At 39.6% G+C, this 23,851-nt stretch overlaps 1 protein-coding gene across 4 annotated transcripts in view; it reads left to right on the top strand.

Moving 5' to 3' along the window:
* The window catches only part of AHR (aryl hydrocarbon receptor), a 102,109-nt gene extending 83,697 nt beyond the window's left edge, over positions 1-18,412 (top strand). For all 4 annotated transcript variants that reach the window (XM_090046836.1, XM_090046835.1, XM_090046838.1 and 1 more), the window contains 5 exons: positions 2,292-2,494; positions 4,456-4,565; positions 7,149-7,290; positions 8,068-9,304; positions 15,568-18,412. In XM_090046836.1, the coding sequence (XP_089902962.1) occupies positions 2,292-2,494; positions 4,456-4,565; positions 7,149-7,290; positions 8,068-9,304; positions 15,568-15,723 (1,848 nt within the window). In that variant the 3' untranslated portion in view covers positions 15,724-18,412. The remainder of the gene's footprint in view (positions 1-2,291; positions 2,495-4,455; positions 4,566-7,148; positions 7,291-8,067; positions 9,305-15,567) is intronic.
* The last annotated feature ends 5,439 nt before the right edge of the window (positions 18,413-23,851 follow it).

Below are 23,851 nucleotides of genomic sequence, written 5' to 3'. Positions count from 1 at the left end.
TGACCTGCTCAGTAGCTGCACGGTGAACTTTGCTTGTCTAGAAGAGCCAGGTGTGGGAAATAACCCTATATGGCTTGGCTGGAAGGGCTTGAGTGCAAGACACAACTGCAGCAGCTTCTGGGTCTTTGCCTCTTCAGAAAAGGGAACCACCCTTCTTTCCCCTTTCCCACCACAGGGCACAGGAGGGTTTTGCCTGAGGTAAAGAACTGGTCATTGCACCTCTGCCCTGGCACAGTCCAGCCTGGCAGTCCCAGACCAAGACCTGGATGCCTGCAACAAGGTCTGAGTTCAGGAATCCTAGAGTAAAACCAGCCCATCATTGCCCCTCAGCAGGTCCTCTGTGCTGGGTACCCCTGGAAACACAGCAGGGCACCCTTCACACAGCCCCACATGCCCTGGTGCTGCCCCATACTGAGCCTTTATTCTTACGTGCTCTCAGTTCCACCCAGACCTGGAATTCCAATGTCACTGCCCACAAGAGTCCTGACACCAGGGTCCCATGGGGTGGCACTACCTCAGAGCTAGCCCTTGGGGACTCTCCATCCCACTGCACCTTGGAATCACACAGACCCTGAGAGTACATCCAGCTGGGCCCTGAGAGTAAAACTGTGGGCAAGTCCATTAAGAAAGTTCCTGTTAAAAGGGCTACCCAGTAACAGCAGCTTCAGAAAAGGCTGCTCCAGGAGACCCCAGTGACACCCTGCAGGGAGCCTCCAGAATGCAGCCACCCATGGGTGTAAGTTGCCCTGTCAAGTGTCGTATGCTTTTGAGGTCTTTCAGATACCAGAGTGCTGCTCCATCACTGGACCCTACTTGTTCTATCCCTTGGGAAGTGTGGGCACTAAAACTGTTACTGGGCATATGGCAAACCCATCAATCACTGAAAGTTTCTTTAGGTGCTTCAACCAGTGCCATCCCAGGGTAAAGACACCTGTTACCCATGTAGCCATACAATAATAAAGCTATTGCAGCTGATAAGGGATATGGGAACCCTCAATCCTGAAACTCCTTTGCCAGAGATTCTGTATATAACTAGTGCACAGCAGTGGTTTTCCACATCTCTTTAAAAATGGTTACAATAAATGGTTTTACTTTTTTAATTCTATGTCGAAATGATGCAAAGCAATAAAAATAGGGGTGGCCAACCAGCAACACGTTTGCCACAGGAGGTTTTTGTGTGCACTGCATGTGAGCTCCTCAGTAAAGAGGGTGTTGGGCTGGAAGTAGTGGGTCTCAAGCCTGCAGCTACGCAGAATGGAGAGGCTGCAGCCTCTTTCTGCAAGAGGTGTAATTGTTAAGAGGCAGATTAAGACTTCTCTAGGTCAGCAGCTGTTGCCAAATTAAGGGCTTTGGATCATCATTCACCAAATAAAACTGCAGTGGTTGTAAGGCAGGGAAGGCCCTATGATACCTCCACTCAGCAATGTCCTGCTGAGTCTCCACCATCGGGATAGAGATTAAAGCACCCCCTGCCTCCTTTCTAGCACCCCAGGGTACAGGCTGTATCAGGTACACCTCTGGGAGTGATGATTGGAGTGGCACTTGAATAGAAGTAAGCCTGGTGCAACTTGGGGCACACCTGCCAAAAAAGTTGGCCCCTGCAGCCCTAGCAAATAAGGGACTAAGCTGTGGGAGTACTGGATCTATTCCTGGCTTGGCAGCTGAGCTGTTATATGATATTGGCAAGAATCTCCATATTTTGTGCTTCAGTATTCTTTATCTATAAATTGAGAATAAAGAGTTTTGTGACATTGTGTTTGATTTATAAATGATGGGGCTTTCCTTATATAAAAGTTTGTTGCTGTTGTTGTTTGTGACTTGATATGAAAGACGAGTTTTCCAAGAGTTAGCCAAATTATAGCTACTAGTCAGAAAACATCATGTGCTGTTCTTAACAGTTTAATAATCTTCATTTTTAACAGAATCTTGAGGTAGGGCAGATTTCTCACAGTCTACAGGACTGCTTATAGATGTTAAATAGACTTAAATAGATTTTACCATGGTATATTTTATAATAATGAATAGATAGCAAGCTGTATGATGAAGAATAACAAAAGGTCATCTGAATCTGTCAGCGTTTAGGATTCAGAAGGATGCAGCTGTTATTTGCTATTTATTTCTTTTACATCACATCTGCTGTATTTTGGGGGGGAGGGTTGGACTGAGGGTTGCAATGAGTTTGAGATGGTGGCTTTCTAATAAGAAATAAGCAGCAGCACTTTGTTATTAAAACTTAGGAATTAAGTTTTAGGTAACCTGGTCATTGATATTTTTTTTCCACTTATGTGAAGGCCATGAATTTTCAAGGGCGATTAAAATTTCTTCATGGACAGAACAAGAAGGGGAAGGATGGTTCTACTCTATCTCCTCAGCTGGCTTTGTTTGCTGTAGCTACCCCACTGCAGCCTCCATCCATCCTTGAGATACGAACCAAAAACTTCATCTTCAGAACTAAACACAAGCTGGACTTCACGCCAACAGGCTGTGATGCAAAGTATGTGCAAGATCTTTTGTTTAAGATGTTATGTAAATCTCTTCTGTTATGACCTCCTTCATGGTTCAAATTAGCCATTAGCCATTTAAAACCTTGAAGTGCTTAGTACTTAGATTGATATTGCTGAGCATGTATTGGAGTTGTAGGAAGTATCTTGATATTAGAGGATTTTGGTGTCTCTTAGCAAATAAAGGATTTGTAAGTTGAATGGGGACTGTGTAAAGGAACCATCTTTAAAAGCAGTTTTTAAAAATAATTCTCATTCCAAAACAAAACAAAATTGCTCTTCAGAATAACCTTTATTAAATATGATTCAGAGTAATATCCCCTGATGTGAGTGGATTACATCAAACTCGGAGTAAGTTTTTCATCACTTCCATATAAATATCCTTTCAATACATATAGACTTAACTATTATGGAGAGGTCATCTGCTGAAAATTAACTATGAATTAAAATGGTACAGAAATTAAACAAATGAAATCTGTTTTTTATAGTGTGTTTGACCAACTTCCAAACGAATCTCTCTAAAAAAAAAAAACAAAACAAAAGACAACTACATTAGCAGGTGACAGATCAGCATAGCAAAAATTCCATTAAGTTGCTCACGGTTCAAGCAGAAAGAGCCCTCTGGCTTCTCCTTTTTCCTCCTTTTCAAATTTAAGATTTGTTGTGCTTTTAGGCTTCCCCTTCATTTGTAATTGGCCATCTGAGTTTGACTTCGTAATGCAGCCAGGTTGTTGTCCACCATTTTCCAGCAAGCTTTTCTCATGTTCCTGAAAATACTGGTAGAGAAAAGTAGGCATACGAGTAAAAAGTTGTGAGCCGTAATGTTTCTATCTTTCTTTACCCATTTTTCTTTGTATTCACTTTTCAATTTCCACGATCTCATTTTCTTCTTATGTCCAAATCATTTCTTTCCTTTTCTTTGTCAGTTCATTTTGCTTGTCTTTCCATTGTATCTGCATTTCTTTTGCTTCCCTTCTTTTTTCATTTCCTTCCCAGTCCCTGCCCCATACTGCCCTTTCCCTGTCACCTTTCATTGTTACCTGTCCCCCCCCCAGTTCCTTCCCAATTACTGTTTGTTCATTTCTTCCTTCCCATCCCTGATTGCATCTTGTTGACCCTTCAAAAGGACTTTTACAGAGTCGTGTTTAACTCTTATGGCTATTTCTTGCACAGCTGTTTTACACTATTAGTAAGCAGAGTGTGTATCCACTCCTAAACTGAGCTTAGGTGAGTGGTGTGTCTTTGGGCATTGAAGATGGGAGAAGGTACCTAATTAATTACTGGATGAAAAGGTGCTTAAAATATTCTCCTGTTTTTAATGGTACTAGGGTTGAAGTGGCATGTGCTTCTGGCCTGCTAAAGGAGAATCAACAACGACTCAGCGACTTCTTCATTACAACATAAGGGCCCATAGATTATTGATTAACAAAACAGCATATTTGTGGTTAGAGTATTTACTAGAAGAAAATTGCCTGGAATTTTGAATACCTGTCAGACTAAGTAAGAAAATCGAGAGCACATTTCCCCCCTAAAGTTAGGCTATCTAATTCCATATTTAGGCACATAGCAATAAGAAATTTTGCTATATAAAAGACCAAGAAACCCTAATGTAAATAGGAGTAGCAACCTATATTGCCAGAAATTTGTCTGCTAATATAGTCATAGGCTCCTAACACCACACTTAAGTACCCAACTTAATTTTAAGCCTCTGTTTTTGAACATGCTAGCTTTTTTGTGGCCCTAGTTCTATGTACCAAAAATGGCATAGCTAAATCATGCAATCTTTTTATTGAAACTTTAACGGGAATTATAGACATACCTTTGCATATTATCTGTTGTAAATCTTCTTGTCTTCTTTTGCTATAAGTAATATATCTACAGGAGGTTTACTTTTTGTTTAAACTGTGAATGGGTTCAGCAAATAGAACTGAAGGTCTTCCTTTTTGTCTTTCAGAGGGAAAATTGTTCTGGGATATACTGAAGCAGAGTTGTGCATGAGAGGAACAGGTTATCAGTTTGTTCATGCAGCTGATATGCTTTATTGTGCTGAGAATCATGTCCGAAGTAAGTGTAATTAATTGCTGGTAAGGCAGTCTGCTAAAGCAAAGCCAAGATTATATTATACTGAAGAATTATATAACACAGCCTATATTAATCTAGGTATTAACAAAATAAATAGTTTTCAATGTAGATGTCCTTCTACTACATGTAACAGTTTATGCTGGAAGAAGTATTCTATATTCCTATCTAGACACCTTTCCACTTAAATAGCTCAGTTCCTGTTGCATCTTGCTGTTCACGCTTCCTCTTCTTCATAGCTCAACTATTGCTATTTCAACAACGTCCCTGGGGCAGAAGGACTACTTTTAAGAGAGGTTTCCTGTCAGAGACTAAACTGAGTGCTTTCTTTGATCCTGATTTAGCTTTCTTAACAAAAATTAATCCCTAAAGATGTCTATTCATGTTTTATAAATCTCTGTTATTGTGTTCTGCTCGAGCTATTTAAGACGAGAAGTACAGTATACTTCTTTATTTCTAATGTCAACCAGTAATATGGTGAACTTCTTTCGGTCCTTTGTTTCTGACACTTGTAACATTGTGCTCTCTGGAAGCTTTTGGAGGTGTCATTAAGAGGTTCCGTACTAGCAAACACACTTTTACTGCTGCTGTCTTTTGAAAGAATGTTTAATGTCCTTACTGGTAGGTTTTAGGTTACTTGCATATAGTTAAAACACTTGTGACCCTGCTTGTTCATAATTAGTTGAAGAGCAAACTGGTAGCCATCTTTTATTCCTAATCAAGGAGGGGTGACAAAGAGATGTGGGCTTCTTCCCAGGTTGTGCTTGCATAGTTCAGTGTCTATGTAGAGTACACTTAGAGTTAGTACATGCAGGACACATCTATACATGAATATTAATGGAACACAATAAACTCCAGCGCAGTTCATGGTGCAGTTTATTGCTCCTGGGTACACAGCACCCAGGACTGCAGCACATTGATCCAGGGCAACACAGCCTTGGCTGGCAGGGAATCTGGGGGGTCAGCCTGCCAGCCCAGGGCTGCTTCTGCTCAGCTCAGCGTGCTGTGGAGGGTCTGGCTAGAGCTCAAGGGTGTTACAATGCAGTTCTGTCTGGCAGGAAGTCCCACCCTGTAGCACCCTCATGCTACAGCCAGTCCTGGTCACTGTCTACATATAAAATGCAGCAGAGTAAATAACTCCTCCATAGAATAGTATTTGTGTTGGGCAGTACTATCCTATGGCAGAGTTAATCAGCTTACTCTGGCCTTACAGCAGGCCTTTGTTGGCAGTGACACTTTACTGTGTAGCTAATTAGGCAACTTCACAGTAAGCATCTTGTATAGATGCACCCACAAATATTACAAATGTGGGAAGCCTTAGAGAGAAACTTGGTGATAGACTTAGTCACTCCAACTAAAAACTAGTCAAAAGAGTGTGAAGATATTCAAAGATAACTACTGATTACTTCCAGTTTTGGCTGAGACCAGGAATGAAAATGGTGGTGCTAATAAGAAACATAAATTTCATAGATATTAGGGTTGGAAGGGACCTCGGGAGATGGAGTCCAGCCCCCTGCCCCAGGGGCAGGAAGTCAGCTGGGGTCACAGGATCCCAGCAAGATAAACGTCCAAATGTCTCTTAAAGGAGTCCAGAGTAGGTGTTTGCACCACCTCTGGCGACAGTCTGTTCCAGGCCTTGGGGGCTCAGACAGTAAAGAAGTTCTTGCTTATGTCCAGCCTGAAATGGTCTTAAAGGAGTTTGTGACCATGTTCCAAACTTTTTAGAACTTCCTATGTTTGGAGATTTAATATATCTAATAATGAAAGGTTCTAGGAAGAAGTGAAGTGAGGGTCTCCATATTGACTTTCTCCAGTGCTAGTGTTCTCTATAATAGATTATTTTCCCTTTACAGTTCTTAAAACTTTATTTTTCTTTTTAACTTAATTTTCTCGTTCAGTTTTAATGCAGTTATTGATGATGCAATTATCTTGACAGTTTATATACAATTAAAGTGCAGGCATACTTTAAAGGAATTTGCAGGAAAAGTAATAGCAGTTACATTTTTGAGAGAGACTTCAAAAATTTACATTTAAGCTGCTCACTATTATACCACTGTTATTGTGCCAGTGCTATAACAATTAAAGCATGACACAATCTGAATTAATAGCAAACGCTCTGTCATGTTTATCATTACTATTGCTTTTTATCTGTAAACTAGCTCAAGGCTTTTTTCATATACTTGCTTTTGTATTTAGTGGTCCCTGCAGTTGGGGACATAATGGACAATGATTCTTATGGGGTATTCTCAATCTTTAATGGATTTCTTGAAATTATTTTTGTGCTTTGGCTTTTATATATTGACTGGTAACTAATGTCAAGCATGGTGGCAAGTACGCTTCCAACGTATCATTTAGTTTTATTTCCTGGGGTCAAATGGGCTTAGTTTTCATGTCTCCATGGCCTTTTCGAGAACATAATGTTATAATATGGATATATGTTTACACTATAATAATTACCACTATTCAGTATAAAATTGCTCTTCACACAGCATGCTGTAAACATAATTCATATGTTTCATTGTTTTTTAATTGCACTGAAATAAATAAGTCTGACCATATCAATTCTAGTGATAAAAACTGGAGAGAGTGGCATGACGGTGTTTAGACTTCTTACCAAAGAAAATCGATGGGCCTGGGTACAGGCAAATGCACGCCTTGTCTACAAAAATGGAAGACCGGATTACATCATAGCAACACAGAGGCCTTTGACGTAAGTAGTTATATAATGACAGTATCATTTAAAATTTTCCCAGTCATAATTTGAATTGTAGATCTTAAGCAAGGGTTTGGCAGGGGAGGTTTGTTCAGTTTGAAATGAAGTGTCCTCTGTCCTGAAGCAGAAGGCTTTATTGTAATCATTCTAAATGTGTTGAAAACAATTGTTGCACTACTTCCTTTCTTGATAAATTCCTCTCTTGATTGTCTGAATCTGTATGTAATGCTGATCATGACAGATGCCATTGAGGCTCCAGGTACAACAGTACTTCAACCCGACCTTTAATTTTCACCCTATCTAAGCTGGAGAAAAGAAGATACCCAACTGCAGCTGCATAGACATAACAATTACCTATAGGGATTAGCCTCACAGTACAGTACTAACTGTATTTTTAACATCATTCATAGAAACTCATTACTTCCTCCTGGAAGGTGAGGGGAAAATAACAATTCAATACTGAATTATTCATACATCTAGCCAATCAATAACAATTTATTTGCCAGAATATTGTGCACTAATGTTCATTCTCAAATCATAGTATTATAGAAAAAACATGGCATATGTTATTATGTAAATATAATATTTGGAAATGTACAGTGGCATTACAGTTAATCTCTGTTTCATAATCTGTTATTCATTTTACCCACTGAAGTTGAGTTTTAGTTGACTTTTTTTAATGTTTCAATTGCAAGGGACAAAAGTAGCACTAAACATTTGCTGTAATTAGTGTAGCATTCCAGTTACTGTACCATATGTGTGTTTTAATTTCAGAGATGAAGAAGGTGCAGAGCATCTACGGAAGCGAAACATGAAGTTGCCATTTATGTTTGCCACTGGTGAGGCTGTGTTGTATGAGGTAACTTTCCCAGTGCCTAGCCTAATGGATCCTTCTCAGGCAAAGATGAAAAGTGCCAGTGGGAAAGGAGCTGCTGCCAAAGCTACACTACACAAAGAATCTGTTGATCCCAAATCACTGCTGGGTGCCATGCTAAGGCAAGATGAGTCTGTGTATCTCTGCCCTCCAGCATCAAATAAGCTTTCCTTTGAGAGAAGCTTCTTTACAGATGCCAGGGACGAATTGGGTAATGTTATCAGCAGCAGCTGGCAGGATAATCTCTTACCAGTTGGAAATAACATCCTGAAGCAGGAGCTAACTGAGTGTCCCCAAGAAAGCAACTTCATACTGCCTGAAGATGGTGCAGAGCTCTTTCAAGATAACAAAAACAGTGATTTGTACAGCATCATGAAAAGTCTGGGTATTGATTTTGAAGATATAAAATGCATTCAGCAGGACGAGGAGTTTTTAAAAACAGAATTTTCTGGTGTGGATGATATTGGAGACATGGACATAACTGATGAAATCCTGACATATGTTCAAGATTCCCTAAATAATAAAGCTGACTTCTTATATTCAGGTTGCCATCAGCAACAGCCCATGGTTCAGAATGCCAGCTGCTTGGTACAGCAAGAGTTTGACCAGCAACAACTTCATCAGCATCAGCAGCAACTGTGTCAGAAAATGAAGCACATGCAGGTCAATGGGATGTTCTCAAATTGGAATTCTGCCAGTAGTGTACCTCTTGGGTGTTCACAACAGCCAGAGCAATATGCATTTTCTGGCACCCATGGAACTACACAAGAGTGCACTTACAAATCGGAAGTCAACGTTGCACCTTATGCATGTAGACAAGAGTTTATTCCTTACAAGCAACCCACAGACATGGTGCCACAGCTTTCTAATTTTACTCAAATAGACTTCCCTGTAGGAAGCTTTGATGGATCAACCTATTCTGCTTCTTCCAGCTTGGAAGGTTTTCTCAATTGTTTGCAGCACATCCCTGAGAATCAAGGGTGTGGAATAAATTCTGAACCAGTTATGCTGACTCCTCAAACATGTTATGCAGGTGCTGTGTCTATGTACCAGTGCCCACCAGAAACTCAACCCAACTGTATGGATCAAATGCAGTATAATCCTATGATGGCAAGTCAACAAGCATTGTTACACAAGGTATGGGAAATGGTGTTTTAAATTCCCTTAATTTTCTGATTGTTTTTAGCAGGGAACTAGATGATTTATAAGATATAGAATCTATTAAATCACTGGGTTTGAAACTCTCAGAGATTAGGAATGAATGAAAGCTACTATATCATATGTTCATTAGCATGATTTGCACTTGTACACATTGTACCTGGTACCAATTCCTTATCCACATCACAGGAACCGTCCCAACTGACATCTCAGTTGGAAGTATTAAGGGGAAACCTCACTTAACCATCTTCTTATACCTGGAATTAGGTTTGAGGGAAACTGGCAGAGTAGCAGAAGTTGAGGCTTTCCCTGCAAAATAGCTATAAGAAAATAAGATCACTATCAACACAGTTACCTGGCAAATTTTGTTATCATGAAATGCCCCTTAAATCCTTAGACATCCGTAGCACGTATGAAAAAGGTTATATTATCAGTATTTGAATTAACTGTTCAGATTAAAATTAAAATTTAAAGGTGATATTAATATATTTCAGTGTCATATAAAATGTGTATGGATCATGGATTGCTGTCCTCCTTCACATGTGAACGTATTGTAAATACATTTTCAAGCTGTGTAAAAGTACACATTTACTTAAGATGAGAATCTGGTATATATGTGGCCTATGCTTTACACGTGAAATATTTTAAGAATTAAGTTTTATAAATATGTTTTATGTTTATAAAAATCCAAGTAGTCTATTAATCACAGTTGACATCAATGTTAAGGACTCTAAGTAAATTAGGCACATACTCAAAAACAAAACGTAACTATTCCATTAATGGCACTGAATATGATAATACATGAGGTTCAAAGCAGAACATGAACATCACTGATATTAAGATGCTGCCCCTAAAATGCAATTTTGTTTCTGGTTCTGAGCAAACAGATTTAGATTAAGCAACTTCCAAAAAATTAAACTAATGTGAAAAGTTGATTAAAATCTGACTATAGGGCAGCAGACATATTTGACATTTATGGTACTTGCATGCAGCAGTTTATAGATATGCCGAGGCAGCCAGGGCAAAGCGCAAATGGCAACTTCTGGTTCATGACCAAACGTGAATGTGAAGCTGCTGGCTGCAGTCACTTTTTTCACTCTTCCCCATTGCCTCACTAGTTATGTCACTTCTTGCAGTCAAAACAAAAAAGTGAATACAGATTTAAAATAGTTGTCTTGTTTTAAATATTTCAAATTTGCATGGTCACTACCTAAAGTGTTTCATAATCAAAGTAGAATAATATGGACAGTAGAAAAGAACAAAATTCATTTATTCCCTTTCTTGAAGATACTTTGGCAGAATTCAGTGAGTAAGTTGATGCAGCATTTGGTTGCACTATGCCTGAATCTAGCCAGTGGTATTAATCCTTCAGAGTCCCAGGTACTAAGCCTGGAAAACATCCCCTGGCCCATCTAGGTTTATTCCCATGAGAAGCATCCCTATGCAGCATTTTCCTTTACACAAAATCCATACCTGTATAGTACCGCTTTCTTATACAGTTCTAATACTGGTACATGAATTATTCCATTCTCTACTTCATGTAATAACAGTTTACATTTTCATTTTTTATGTGTAGGCTGTTCATTTCTCACAGTATAACTTTTAACCACTTAAATTATTCCCCCTTGTTTGTTCATATTGAGTAGTTTTACCTCTTTCGTGTTTCATGGCAAAATACCATACTGGGTTCTCATAGTACTAACACAGTGTCATGTTATGCACCGTTATAGAAATAGTGCTACTAGCCTGGCTGTTACAACAAATTCACATAGTACATTTCGTGATATGGCATCTTTACTTGTTTATTGGAAGGCAGATCCAGTGTCTTCAGCCTCTACAGGTCCATGCACCACAGAACCGAATTTAGGTACCAGGACAGTAAACTCTATAGAAGGTTTTAAGGTAGCACTACATAAAGAACAAGATGCATTGCCGGCCAGGCAATGACAGGGTGGGACCATTTTATGGACTTTCTGAAGAGGGCTGTATAATTAACTGCCTCCCTGTGCTACTTGGGCTAATGGAGCACCAAATTTCTTGATGAGGCAGCAGAGTAATTATGACCCTGGTTCTGCCAGTAGACACAATTGGCCATATACACAGGAACTCGAAAGACTGGAACTTGTGGGAACACACAGGAGTGGGATTTTTGCTACAAACAACTGTTTTTGGTTTTTCATTTTATTTTTATATTGAAAACTATTCACACACAAAATGAAACATGTGTCCATTTTATACTTTGATCAAATAGACCATATCCACTTTGATCTATATTTGTTTGCATAGAAAAAACTTAATGCTTTATGTATTAAAAATAATGCTACTAGCTGTGAAAAGGGTTAAACTATCATGTTCTGATTTTTTTTTTTTTTGTTTTCATAATATATTTTTTACATCAGAGGAGATGTAGAACAATCAGGATAAACCCAGCTTTAAATATATTTGTATCATGGAGACTAGATTTCTTGCCATCAAAGAGCAATTTTAAATAATTGTGTTTGCATGAGACAAATAGGAAATAAAGGCATAGTTTGTACACTTGAAGCAGTAATTATAAAAAATATATTGCAAACCAAAACTATAAAGGTAAATTAAATATATAAGATACGTTCACTGTAGAGAGGAAAAGAATTGATTCATAGTTTCTAGGGTTGGAAGGGACCTAAACAGATCATCTAGTCCGACCCCCTGCCATGGCAGAAAAGAGTACTGGGGTCAAACAACCCCAGCAAGGTGTTCATCTAACCTCCTCTTAAAAACCCCCAGGGTAGGAGCCTGCACCACATCCCTTGGAAGTTGGTTCCAGACCCTAGCCGCCCTGACTGTGAAATAGTGCCTCCTGATGTCTAACCTAAACCTACCCTCTGCCAGCTTGTGACAGTTATTCCTGCTCACTCCTGGCGGTGCTTGGGGGAACAGTGACTCCCCCAATGCCTGCTGATCCCCCCCCGAATAGTTTATAACAGGCCACAAGATCCCCCCTCAGCCTTCTCTTTTGGAGGCTGAACAGATTCAGGTCCCGTAGCCTGTCCTCATAGGGCCTGCCCTGCTGTCCCCTGATCATGCGAGTGGCCCTCCTCTGGACCCTCTCCATGTTATCCACATTCCTCTTGAAATGCAGCGCCCAGAACTGGATGCAGTCCTCCAACTGCGGCCTGACCAGTGCCACATAAAGGGGGAGGATCACCTCATTTGACCTGCTTGAGATGCATCTGTGGATGCATGCCAAGGTGCGGTTGGCCTTCCTGACTGCCTCCCCACACTGCCGACCCATGTTCATCTTGGAGTCAGTGATGACCCCCAGATCCCTTTCCGCCTCCGTGCTGACAAGAGGGGAGTTCCCCAACCTCAAGGTATGGTGCCGGTTGTTCCTCCCCAGGTGCATTCTGTGTTGAAACCCATCCTATTCTCATCTGCCCACCCTTGTAACCTGTCTAGGTCTGATTGTATCCTGTTGCTTCCTTCTAGTATGCCCACATCCCCCCACATCTTAATGTTATCAGCAAATTTGAACAGGGTGCTTTTTACCCCCTCGTCCAAATCACTGATGAAGATGTTGAACAGTGCGGGCCCGAGGACCAAGCCCTGCAGAACCCCACTGCCCACGTCCTTCCAGGTTGAGAAGGACCCACCCACTACCACCCTCTGCGTGCGGCCCTCCAGCCAGTTGGCGACCCATTTGACTGTGTGGGTGTCTACACCACAGCCCTCCAGTTTCTTAATGAGAACGGGGTGAGAGACAGTGTCGAAAGCCTTCCGGAAGTCCAGGAAGACTATGTCCACTGCTACCCCTGCATCTAATGATTTGGTGATCTGATCGTAAAAAGCCACCAGGTTGGTCTGACAGGACCTGCCACTGATAAACCCATGCTGGTTGCCCCTAAGCATGCAGTCCCCTGCTGGCCCCTCATGTATGTGTGCCAGAATAATTTTCTCGAACAGCTTAGGATCGAGGTAAGACTAACTGGCGTGTAGTTTCCCGGGTCATCCCTCCTCCCTTTTTTTGATTGTTAAAGTAAAGCAGGTAAAATTTCATCTGAGGTTGAGAGTCATGGTTGTTGTTTTTTTGTTTTGTTTTTTTTTATCCTTCCATGCTTATATTACTCATGGATTATAAGGCAAAAGAGAAGTCTGATTAGCTCTTGCACAACCATAGAGCTTCCTTTATTACTGTTTGAACCAAAATATATGTTTACAAAAAGTTGCGTCCTAACTTTTGATAGTGGTTCCAGAAGTTATGTCTGATCAGTACCACTTTGGTTGTCTCTTCTTCATCTTTCTCCACCCAAACTAGTTATTTTTACCTGTTCAGGTAAATCTGACAGACCTGTCCAAACATGGAAAATTAATCACATCAACAGAGAAACATAAAGGAAAATACCGAGGAAAAGGGAAGTGACCCAGGAGAATTTTCCCTTCTCTAGCTGGAATAATAGATCAATAGTATAAATGATCTCAAAAGGAATTGTCATTTTTTGCATTAAAAAGCTGAATCTGCAGCTGCTGTCTGTAGCCATTAGAATAAAAAATAAATGCAGACTTACCATCAAATCTCAATAACGGTCTTAGCTAAAAAAGCAATTTCCAAAGATCTGCCTAATTTGTATATTGAGTAGTTTATGGCTTTACTTAAAAGCTTATATGAGGCCTCTTTACAAAGAATTGAGGGGATTTTTTTATTTGTTTGCTTTATTTTCTTTCTATAAGTGAAGCACAGTTTTGTACAGGAAATATTCATCAGCTGATTGACATAATCCCACAAGTAAAGTGTATTTAAAGATAAAATGCATTTCAGCAATTTTCAAGACTGATGACAGCCATTTGGTTTATTTGGCTTTGTCAGATAGATATGGTCATTATTCATTCAAGGAAAACTCCAGTTTTTAGTCGGTGTAGCAAATTCCAGTTTACAAAGTGGACTGACTGTGTGGCTATAGGAGTACTGTAGAAGCTGAAAACAGTCACCTGCACTCAGCATGTGGTATTTAGCTGGATTTTAATTGTAGCATTCTTGATGAGGAAATTTGAGGTGGACTGTGCATTCCACAAGTGAAAATTACACTACAAATCCAATCTGTAGGAACATTCAGTATGCCTAATTCTTCACTTGTTAATTAGCAACAAATCTACCTTTGACTTCAGCAGGATTAGGATCCCCCAGTATTTTTGTATAACTTTTCACTTCTCTAAATGTTGCAGTGCTTTTTATTTCATTTGAGAGCAGGAATCAGGATTTTACCATTTGGTTTCTTAATGCAGTATGTTCAGTTGTAGAGAGTATTCACTGTCTCAAGGAGTTACTCTTGAGAAGATTTAAAGTGTATGGAAGGTTTTTCTTTTTTCCATTAAAAATATGGCATTGCCATTCATATATTTATAGAAAAAGGAAGAACTCTTTAAGTGTCTTTTAACTAAAAAAAAAAAAAAAAAAAGGCTCCCAGAGTACCTTGGAGAAAAGGGATTTGATTTCAGAATTATTCATGAGTGGCACCCACCAATCAACTACCATTTGACAGTATTTGAATACTTCAAAAGTTTAATCAAGTCTTCAGCATCAGAACTAATTTTAGAATTGCTAAATGGCTCTTTCATTTGTGGAATACGAATTAAATACAATAGTCACTATTAGACTCAAGTATTTAGAGTCCTAAGTAACTCTTTGAAGGGTTACTCATCAGGAATTCCAGTTTTGTGTAGTACTTACCTTAACCTTGTTTTCCTGTATACCTCAGCTCTTAGCAATAATAATCTTTGCAGTTTTAGGATTACAGATCTTTAATGCTATCTGTGTGAATCTCAAAGCATATCATAGGCATGGTGACCATAATATTTTTAAGGAAATCTGGGACACTGTGCACCAGACAGGAGAAGCAGTACCCAGACCAGCCTGCCCCACCTCCAGCTCAGGAGGACAAAGGGCACCAGAATACAAGGTCGCCCAGTGCTATACGCACACTCACAGCAGTGCTTTCGCCCCAGCCCCAGGCAAGAGAAGCAGTGCCCAGCCCAGCACACCCCTGCCTCCAGCTGCTGCTCAGAAAGAGCCAGGCCAGGGAGTGCAGGCAGGGTGGTGCCAATCCAGGACTTTTGTTTCCATTTTCACCAACTGGACAAAGTGCCAGGACAGCCTACAAAATTTTGGATTGTCCTGGCCACATCCGGATGTATGGTCACCTTAGTCATAGGGGTTTCTTTAAAGACAGGTATTGCTTTATACTAACCACTGTAATATTTTTTTCCAGTTCCAAAACGGTTTCAATGGAGGAAATTTAAATGAAGCATATCCCCCTCAATTAAATGTGATCAGTAACACACAGACTACTGCGCACCTTCAACCTCTTCATCATCCCACAGAACCCAGGCCCTTCTCAGACTTGGCATCCAATGAATTTATGTAATTTAGAGCTAATTGACCTATTTGTTGTTTTGTATTGGTGGAAGATTGAATTGTGAAGAAGAACGTCATCAGGCTAAAGAAGTTGGGCTTTAAAGATTAAAATACATATTGAGAGGTTGTGGTTGGTTGCACTATCTGCCACTTGGATAGGTAATCCAAGACCTACCATTCTGAGGGTGGGAATTAGAATTATAATTTGTCTAGAAGTGAACATGCGCTGATTTCCATCAGACTGAAAATGTGTGTTACAATATGGATTACATATGTAGGACGTACTACATCATGTTGTAGAACATAAGATAAGGCAAATGGTTTTATTGTTGAGAAAAAAATTGGCACTTTGACAATGTTATTTGTAATGGCAAGGAGAAAACCTTTTCACACTTGAATTTTTTTCAGACTTCATTTTAAAAAAGTTTAAAAAGCTCTAAATCTACAAGCATCAAAAGCAGTTACTTTTATTGCATACTAAGCGCTTTAATTGCTTATTTGATATTTTAACTTCTTTTGGTTTAGGTCTCCAGTTCTAGCACTTTAATAAATGCATAATTCAAGGGTGTGATATGCAGTTTTAGGTTTTATATAAAACAGATCCATTGCATTCCTTTACTGTCAACCTCAAGTGCCTCACAACTTGGCTACCTTGTTTCTCAAAGGAGCTTGTTTCTGAAAAATATTCACCATAAATTAATTAGCCATATTCCATGAACTTTTAGGTAACACCTACAGTGCTACTTGCTGCTTGTTTTTTTCCCAATACATCTTTTAGTAAATTCAACTTAAGTTTGTGTCTGCAGAAGTTTTAAACTGTTATCTAGAGTTTTTAATGTTCTGAATTGAGTCCATCTAAGGGTTCCTTATTCTATGTTATCGTTTTGCTTTTCTTCAGGTAAACAGGGTTAGAAAAGAAGCAGATTTTGGGGAGGGAGGGAATTGTGGGTTCAAAGGTGGGGGATGATTTCTCAGGATTAGTTTTAGAATATTAATGCTGAAAAACATGTGCCTTATCTTGTGTTAAAACACTTAAAATGTTCTTTACAAATAATGCAAAGCTGCTCTATGCAAATACTTTTCATTAAAATGGATATTAAAAAGGGTTACATTTTAAATCAAGGGAAAGGAACTCTTAATAGCAAACAATAGTGAGGCTTACTTTTGTGTTTAAAAAAAAAATGTACTCCACGTCACATTTTGATTGGCTGCAATATTTAACCGTCTCAGTGGGGAAGAGGTCTGCTGTTTTAATGTCCCTGATAAATTGCACTCTTAGAGAGAGAGAGAAGCTATCCTTTTTATGTATGTAAACTCATTTTTAAAGTTCTTTGTGCAAAATACATAATCAAAAATATTTTAGTTCAGATTTTAGTGAGATATCCTTGTAATTAAAGGATTTTTGTAATTTTTGTTTTCAAAAAAGCAGAAAACTTTTTTTATCTGAGGATTGTTAGAGTTGTAGACACCAATGTTTGGTGCAAAATACTAGTCTAAGTGAGATATAAAAATGTGTATATGTTCAAATTATTGCATACTCGAGTGCTGTATAGTTCATATATAACAAAGATGTCTTTTGTAAAATATTTTAAACCAGTTAATTTTGAAGTGTTACATCATTATATATAAAGAAAAAAATGTTTATTAAGTTTGGTATATATAATATAAATGGTGTTGTAAACGGTTTGTTAAAAAGGAGAAAAAGAGCTCCATCTAGGTTGGTGTTCATATTGTTTAATACAAGGACAGTAACTGAAAATTTGAAATCATTCTTCTTTAAAATAGACTTTCCATGAGGGAAAATGTATTTAATGTGATCTGCTAGACCAAATTTCAGTTTGTCATAGAATTTTCAGGTGTAAGACTTTACCAGTTCTTTTACTCAGTGTTACTAAATGTGAAATTTCTTCAAAGAAATAACTGTATTAATAAACAGCTGTTATTCAGGAAAACCCATTAAGTGGCTTATAACATGAGATTCAATTCCTTAAAATGTGTCAGACTTCTTGTTTTCAGTAAAAGACATCACTAGAAGTTTTGAACTAGCACCTGGACCCATATCATATTTTAACATTTGAGTTTTTTATTTATTTAAGGTCTTGTTTTAAACTAGTATATGAAGCATCTTCTAGTCAGTGTGCCATTTAAGAGTGGATTTGATGATTATATAAATACTGTAAAACTAAAAGGTTCAAAGGGATAATGTAGATTTTACATCAATAGAAATATTTTGTTTATCAGTTTAGTTAAACCAAATACTTGTTGTCCTATCACTAAGTGCCAAGGAAGCAGTACTACTAGTTTACTGCCTTACTGCAAACAAGTTAGGTTTGTTATATGCATAATATCAGCTTATTTTCTGTGTTACCTACGTCTACAACAAAACTGCGATTACTAGTGCACTCTTGATCTGCACCAAACCATTGTTAAAGTGCACAGGCATTTTTAATGTGTTTTTAGCCCTCCAGCTCTGTTATAAGTAAGATTATAACTCAGTGTTAATCAGTATTACTATCCAGTTTTGTAAAAGTTTTCCGAATTTGTTTTTTTCTGTCCTGTTCTTATCTGTAATTTGCTATGCCTGCAAATGTCATGCAATACATTTCTTGTGCTAGAGTATGGCTTTGTAGTGCTCTTGCTGAATTTCAGGAAAGTTTGTAAAACAAAATATATGGTAATAAAATAATCACTTGAATGTAGCTGACATGCATTCTTTCATGACAAAAATGTTATTTCGCTATAGCAGTGTAAATATAAAAAAGGCAGCACAAAGAAAGAAAGAATGAATGCTTCTTGTAAGACTGGGTGCTTGTCACCAAATATATATTTTATAAACTATTGGTATTTGCATCGTTATGAGCTTTAGAATTTCCCAAGTGTTAAATGCTAACACAGGTAGACAGTTTGGTGCAGCATGTGCATCTGTATTTGCATCTGAAATGTACATATTTTTTGCCAAAGTAAAACAGAAAGAGGTAACTGGTTTAATCATTTAAATTTTAAAGTATTTAAATGTAAATAGCAGTTAACTTAATAGTTGAAGTTCAGTCAGACAGAGTAGGCAGCTTGAGTATGCATGTCTTTGTGCTGTCGTCATTCCACTGCATGTTAAGCAGTGAAAGATTCCCCTAGCCATTGAAGAGTTTATTGGTACGGTACAATATTTTCATTCATGCTCTTTGGCAGCATGGCATATACAGGTACAAGATACGAGAGTAGATTTTAAGCAATATATCATAGGTTTAACAGTTGGTAGGAGTGATGTATGCATAGAGGCATTAAAAAAATGCACGCTGGGCAAACCCTCCTTACTCTTAGGTTTGAGTTCCATTCCATTTTTTGGCTACTGAAGCCCATATCCAGAAGCCAAAAAAATGCTGAATTCAGCAGCAAAATATAAGTCAGTTCTCCCCCCACAAGCAACAGAAACCTCACTGCAGCTCTACAACTATTCCCAGAATGCCTTGCACTGGGCTTCTGCTTCCTGAAGCCATAAAGTTCTGGCAGAGCAAGACAAGGCAGGAAACAGCCAGGTAGGCTGTAGTGAGTAGCCCCAGGGTGAAGCATTCTTCCCCACCCACCCTGGTGCCCCTCCCCTTGGACCATGCACCCTGCTTGCCCACTCTGTTATGCTGCTGAGTATGCCCATCTCCTGCACCAAACACCTAATTAAGTCCACTCAGAGGCATAGGTGTCACACCAGCTACACAACCCTCCCTTGCCAGCCTGTCCCCAAGATACAGCTCACTTCTAAGTTGTCTAATCCTGTGTTTCACACAGAGAAAAGAAACATTAAGTGAGACATTGAGTCTCTAAAGACTTCAAGCCTCCCATTACAGTCCACCAGCAAAATTCCAGGCCTCACCTTGGGGTGAAAGTGGCCATCATGACAAACACTGTTTTGTATCTCTTTAATTCTGACTCTCTTGTAGTTCAACTCTCAATGAGATGGCCTCAGTGCTGAAGCTTAGTTGTGATATACCTGCCAACCTCACTTCTCGTGTGAGTTCAGTGCACAATAAAGTGCTTGCAAATTCAGACCTTGACTTTATTTCCAATGTCTTCTATGATCGGAGACAGGTTGAGGTTAGATCATACTGTTGGCCTCTGCCAGCAACCCATCAATATGATAGATGTACAGCTTGAAAACCCAGATTTTCCAGTGATGGGTTGGCCCAAACCTTCTGATAGGTCAGTGATTTAGCAGCTGTCTTACAGGAATTAATACCAAATTGCCAGCTTCAAACTGGCTCATGCTTTTTTGAAAGTACACTCGCTAACCCTGTGTACCATACCAAAGCCAACACTTCTCTTAGTTTTCTCCAAACAATGTGCACTGCTAGTACTGGGAGATGATGGAAAAAACCTAAATAATATTCATGATTATATCCCGCACTGTTCCTTATACATGACAAACAGCTATGCACATTGCATGCCTTAGGTAGCATATTCCCAACCCAGTAGTTTAGACGCACACCTCCATTCATTCATGACATCGAAGCAAGTCACCATATTAACACTCTAGAACACACTTCCTATAGGTGGGAAATAGTTCTCAATTTCTGTAGTATCAGCCCAATACCATGATGCTGTTTGATTTTATAGACAATTATAGACAAATGCAAAATAGCCCTTCCAAGGATGCCAGCCTCCATTCAGGTCCAATGCTCACCACTGAATTGCTGGAAACTCTAGACTTGATTCTCCACTAGTATATCTGAACCAGTTTTCAGGTCTAATAGTCATCTGATCCTTCCATCAACAAACTACTGCTCTGATTATTCAACACCCAATATATCCTCCATCTCTTGGACTTTTCCATAGTAATAAATAAGGCCGGGCCACTCAGGAATGCAACCAACTGCCAAGTTCAAAATACCACCTCCTGAGGCACAACTGAGAATATGAAATTTATGATGGCCAAGTTCATTTGTAATTCCTGCAAAGTAATCTTGAATGCCTCAACCTCCTAGCTAGCTCCCATACACCTGCCCGTTTAACAGTGAGTAGGGATCTGAATCTAATGCTCCAGACAGACTAGGCAACTCATTTTTTTTCTGGCAGTGCTCCTAAGCTACGAGCCAATTTTCGAAGAGCACAAGAGGCTTGTTTCCTTCCCTGAATGCTCCCTTGCTACAAATAAAAATGTATACAATGCCCCACTGTCTGTAAGTTGGCAACCCAATCTGCATACCACTCTTGACTTTGACCCTATACTGAACCTTCAGAGCCTGAGCACACACACAAACATAAATGGGTTTGGCCATCAAAATTAAAAAAACCCAGCAAATTAAAGCCAGAAGGCTATGTGAACCTAAATGACATACAGTCTTTAATCCTCCTATGCTTACAGTAAGGTGCAGGAAGAAGAGTGAGAGCTTTGTTTCAGGTCTTCTCTGCATTCACTTAGTGCTGAAGGTCTGTTTGCTCCGAACAGACCTCATGCCCTGCTTGGCTAGTTAATCAAGCAACACTGCCAACACCCTAGTTACCCAATATCAGGGTGTCCAGGGATTCAGATTCCCGCATGTTCAGCATGCTGTTCATGGGAATTTACCTCCGGCCTACGTGCCACAAAGACGTTATCTTAGCTCTTTAAGATAGCCCTCTGTTCCTTAGCTAGGAACTAATTTTTTTTCTCTACCTCACTTCTTTGTGGACTGTAAACCAGGGTGTCTCCCCAGCATTCAGGATCACACTAGAGTCATTAGTTTGGAGGCTTCAAAGTACATCTCTAGGGCTTTTCTAACTTCAAGTAAGAAACGCATGTTGTACACGGCTCCTTAACTTCCCTTTACCACTTTGGGGTGGTTCTTAACTTTGACAGAATTCATATGAGCCTCTAGTTACCCAATAAGGTGAGAGAGTGAGCTAGCTTGTTCACTGAGCTTGGGCTCCCACACCATGGTGATTTGAGTAGGCCTGTCCAACTCGTACCACACTACTCCCTCCTCTCAGTAGTCATGCAAGTGAAGCAACTACCTCACTGAAGATTAACTGGGGACAACCACCTGAAATATTCCCCCTTAAATGGCCTTGGCCCCTTCCTCCTCTGAGTTGGATCAAAGTGTTTACTCTGTAACATTGTGCTTTCTTAGAGCTGCAGATCATTTCTCCTACTAAAGGAAACAATACTTTTTTTACTGTTGGTGTTACAACTTTTACAGTATCTTCTCGGAGACAAATGTCCTTCAGCAAAATTTTTAGTTTATTTTCCTGACCTCTCTCCCTGAAACACAAGAAGTTTAATCTCCACTGAAAAGGGGAATTATTAGAATGAAGGAAAAGCAAGCAGAAAGAGATCTGACCAACCCACAGTCTCTGAGTGAGGTGTCACTCACAATTCTATTTCCTAGATTCCACAGACATTGTGGCTGGAAGGGACCTTGCAAGATCATCGGGCCCAGCCCCCTGCCTAAAGGGCAGGCAGTCAGTCAGCAGGGGTCAAATAATCCCAGCAAGATAAGCATCCAAGTGTTTCTTAAAGGAATCCAGAGTAGATGCCTGCACCACCTCTGGGGAAAGTCTATTCCAGGCCCTGGGGACTTGGACAGTAAAGAAGTTTTTCCTTTTGTCTAGCCTAAAACAGTCTTCCAAGGGTTTGTGACTGTTGGACCTAGTCTTCCCATAGGGTGCCCTGGTGAACAGATGTTCTCCCTGTTTCCAGTGCACACCCCCTATATACTTATAGGCTGCCACCTATAAATATATAATTATGCCCCAGTCTGTTGCCAGACCGTCTAGAAGTTCTTCATTCTACAGCAACATCACAGTCCCTAGATGGCTTCTTCTGGACTCTGGTCAGCCAGCCCATTCTCTTGCATGCTTTCTCTTTTTCTCTACTTTCTTGCTTTCTCCTCTCTATATGCAGATGGAATGCTCTTCTTTCTTATTTTTCCCCCTCTAAATTCATAGGTGGAGTGTGGCTCCAAACTCTTTAGTCCCTATCTAATATATTGTATACTTTAAGCCTCCCTGCAAATGCCCCATTTACAGATGCTTTTTTTTTTTACAAATCTTCTGTTATACCAGTTATATACTGTAGCCACTACACTTTACAAACCTGAATTAAGGTCAAGAACCCTAACCTCTCCCAGCTACTGTAATTGTGCCTCTGTAGCCTTAGGCCTACAATCATTCATCTGAAAAACTCCAACTAAGAAGATGGGAAAGAAAAACTTTAATTTCTATGGAAGAGCGGCAAAGCAATTTATACAGAAGAGGCAGAGCCTTTTAGTTAAGAGACTGTTGGCACCTGAGCCTAGCAGAACAAGACTTTTCCCATCTACCTCATCTGTAAGGTGCAGTCTAACAGATGTTCTCAGGATACACCTACTAGGTCAAGTCATGCAAAGATCACATGAAGAGGAGAGAACCTTTAATAGCCCAGTCATCTGAGACCTACCTGGATTGTAAAAGGTAAGTAGTCAGGAAGGCATCTGTTGGTCTCCTGACAGAGAACAATGAAATAGAATTGTGCCAAGTGAGGCATCAGCTCACTGAACATTTGTGAGTGTGGTGGTAGAGTCCAATTCTTGAGTAACGGTCCCTTTTGCACTTATCACATTTGACGGTCCTATCTAACAATCCTGAATGTGGTGCAGGGTTCTTCCTGAGGTTTCTTTTTTCCTCTGCATGTTGGACTCTTCTTTCCTCAAAAGCCTTCATTCCATACTTAATATACGGTTTCCAATTGCTTTGATCCTCAGGTATCTTCTCCGAGTCATTTTGCTCAATGTTCATTGCCTTCATATCTCTCTTGCAAACATCTTTGTAGCAAAGATAAGAACATCCATGTAGTCTTCTTCCTGTAAATAGATATCCATATAAGAAATCCTTGGGTATTCCTGGCTATCATCCAGTCTCCACATATGACCAAGCTATTGAAGTCAGCACTGACTTTGAGGAGAATGAATGCACATTCCACAATCTCACCATCGGAAACTGTCCCACCAGAAAACTCCTAGAATGTGGCAAAGGCAACATCAGTAGAAGCTGTTGAGGTACTTTTCTTGAACAAAGTATGTGGCCCAGGATTCACAGCCATACAAAAGGGTGTTTGTGACAAAGTGTGATATACCTTGAATCTTGGCCTTAATCAGTTTATTGTTCCACGCTTATTTGCCCAGCATGCTCAT

Source organism: Crocodylus siamensis, chromosome 5, assembly GCF_052110815.1.
Source record: "Crocodylus siamensis isolate JL-2025a chromosome 5, ASM5211081v1, whole genome shotgun sequence".
Lineage (NCBI taxonomy): Eukaryota > Metazoa > Chordata > Crocodylia > Crocodylidae > Crocodylus > Crocodylus siamensis.
This window is presented reverse-complemented; position numbering and strand designations above follow the sequence as displayed.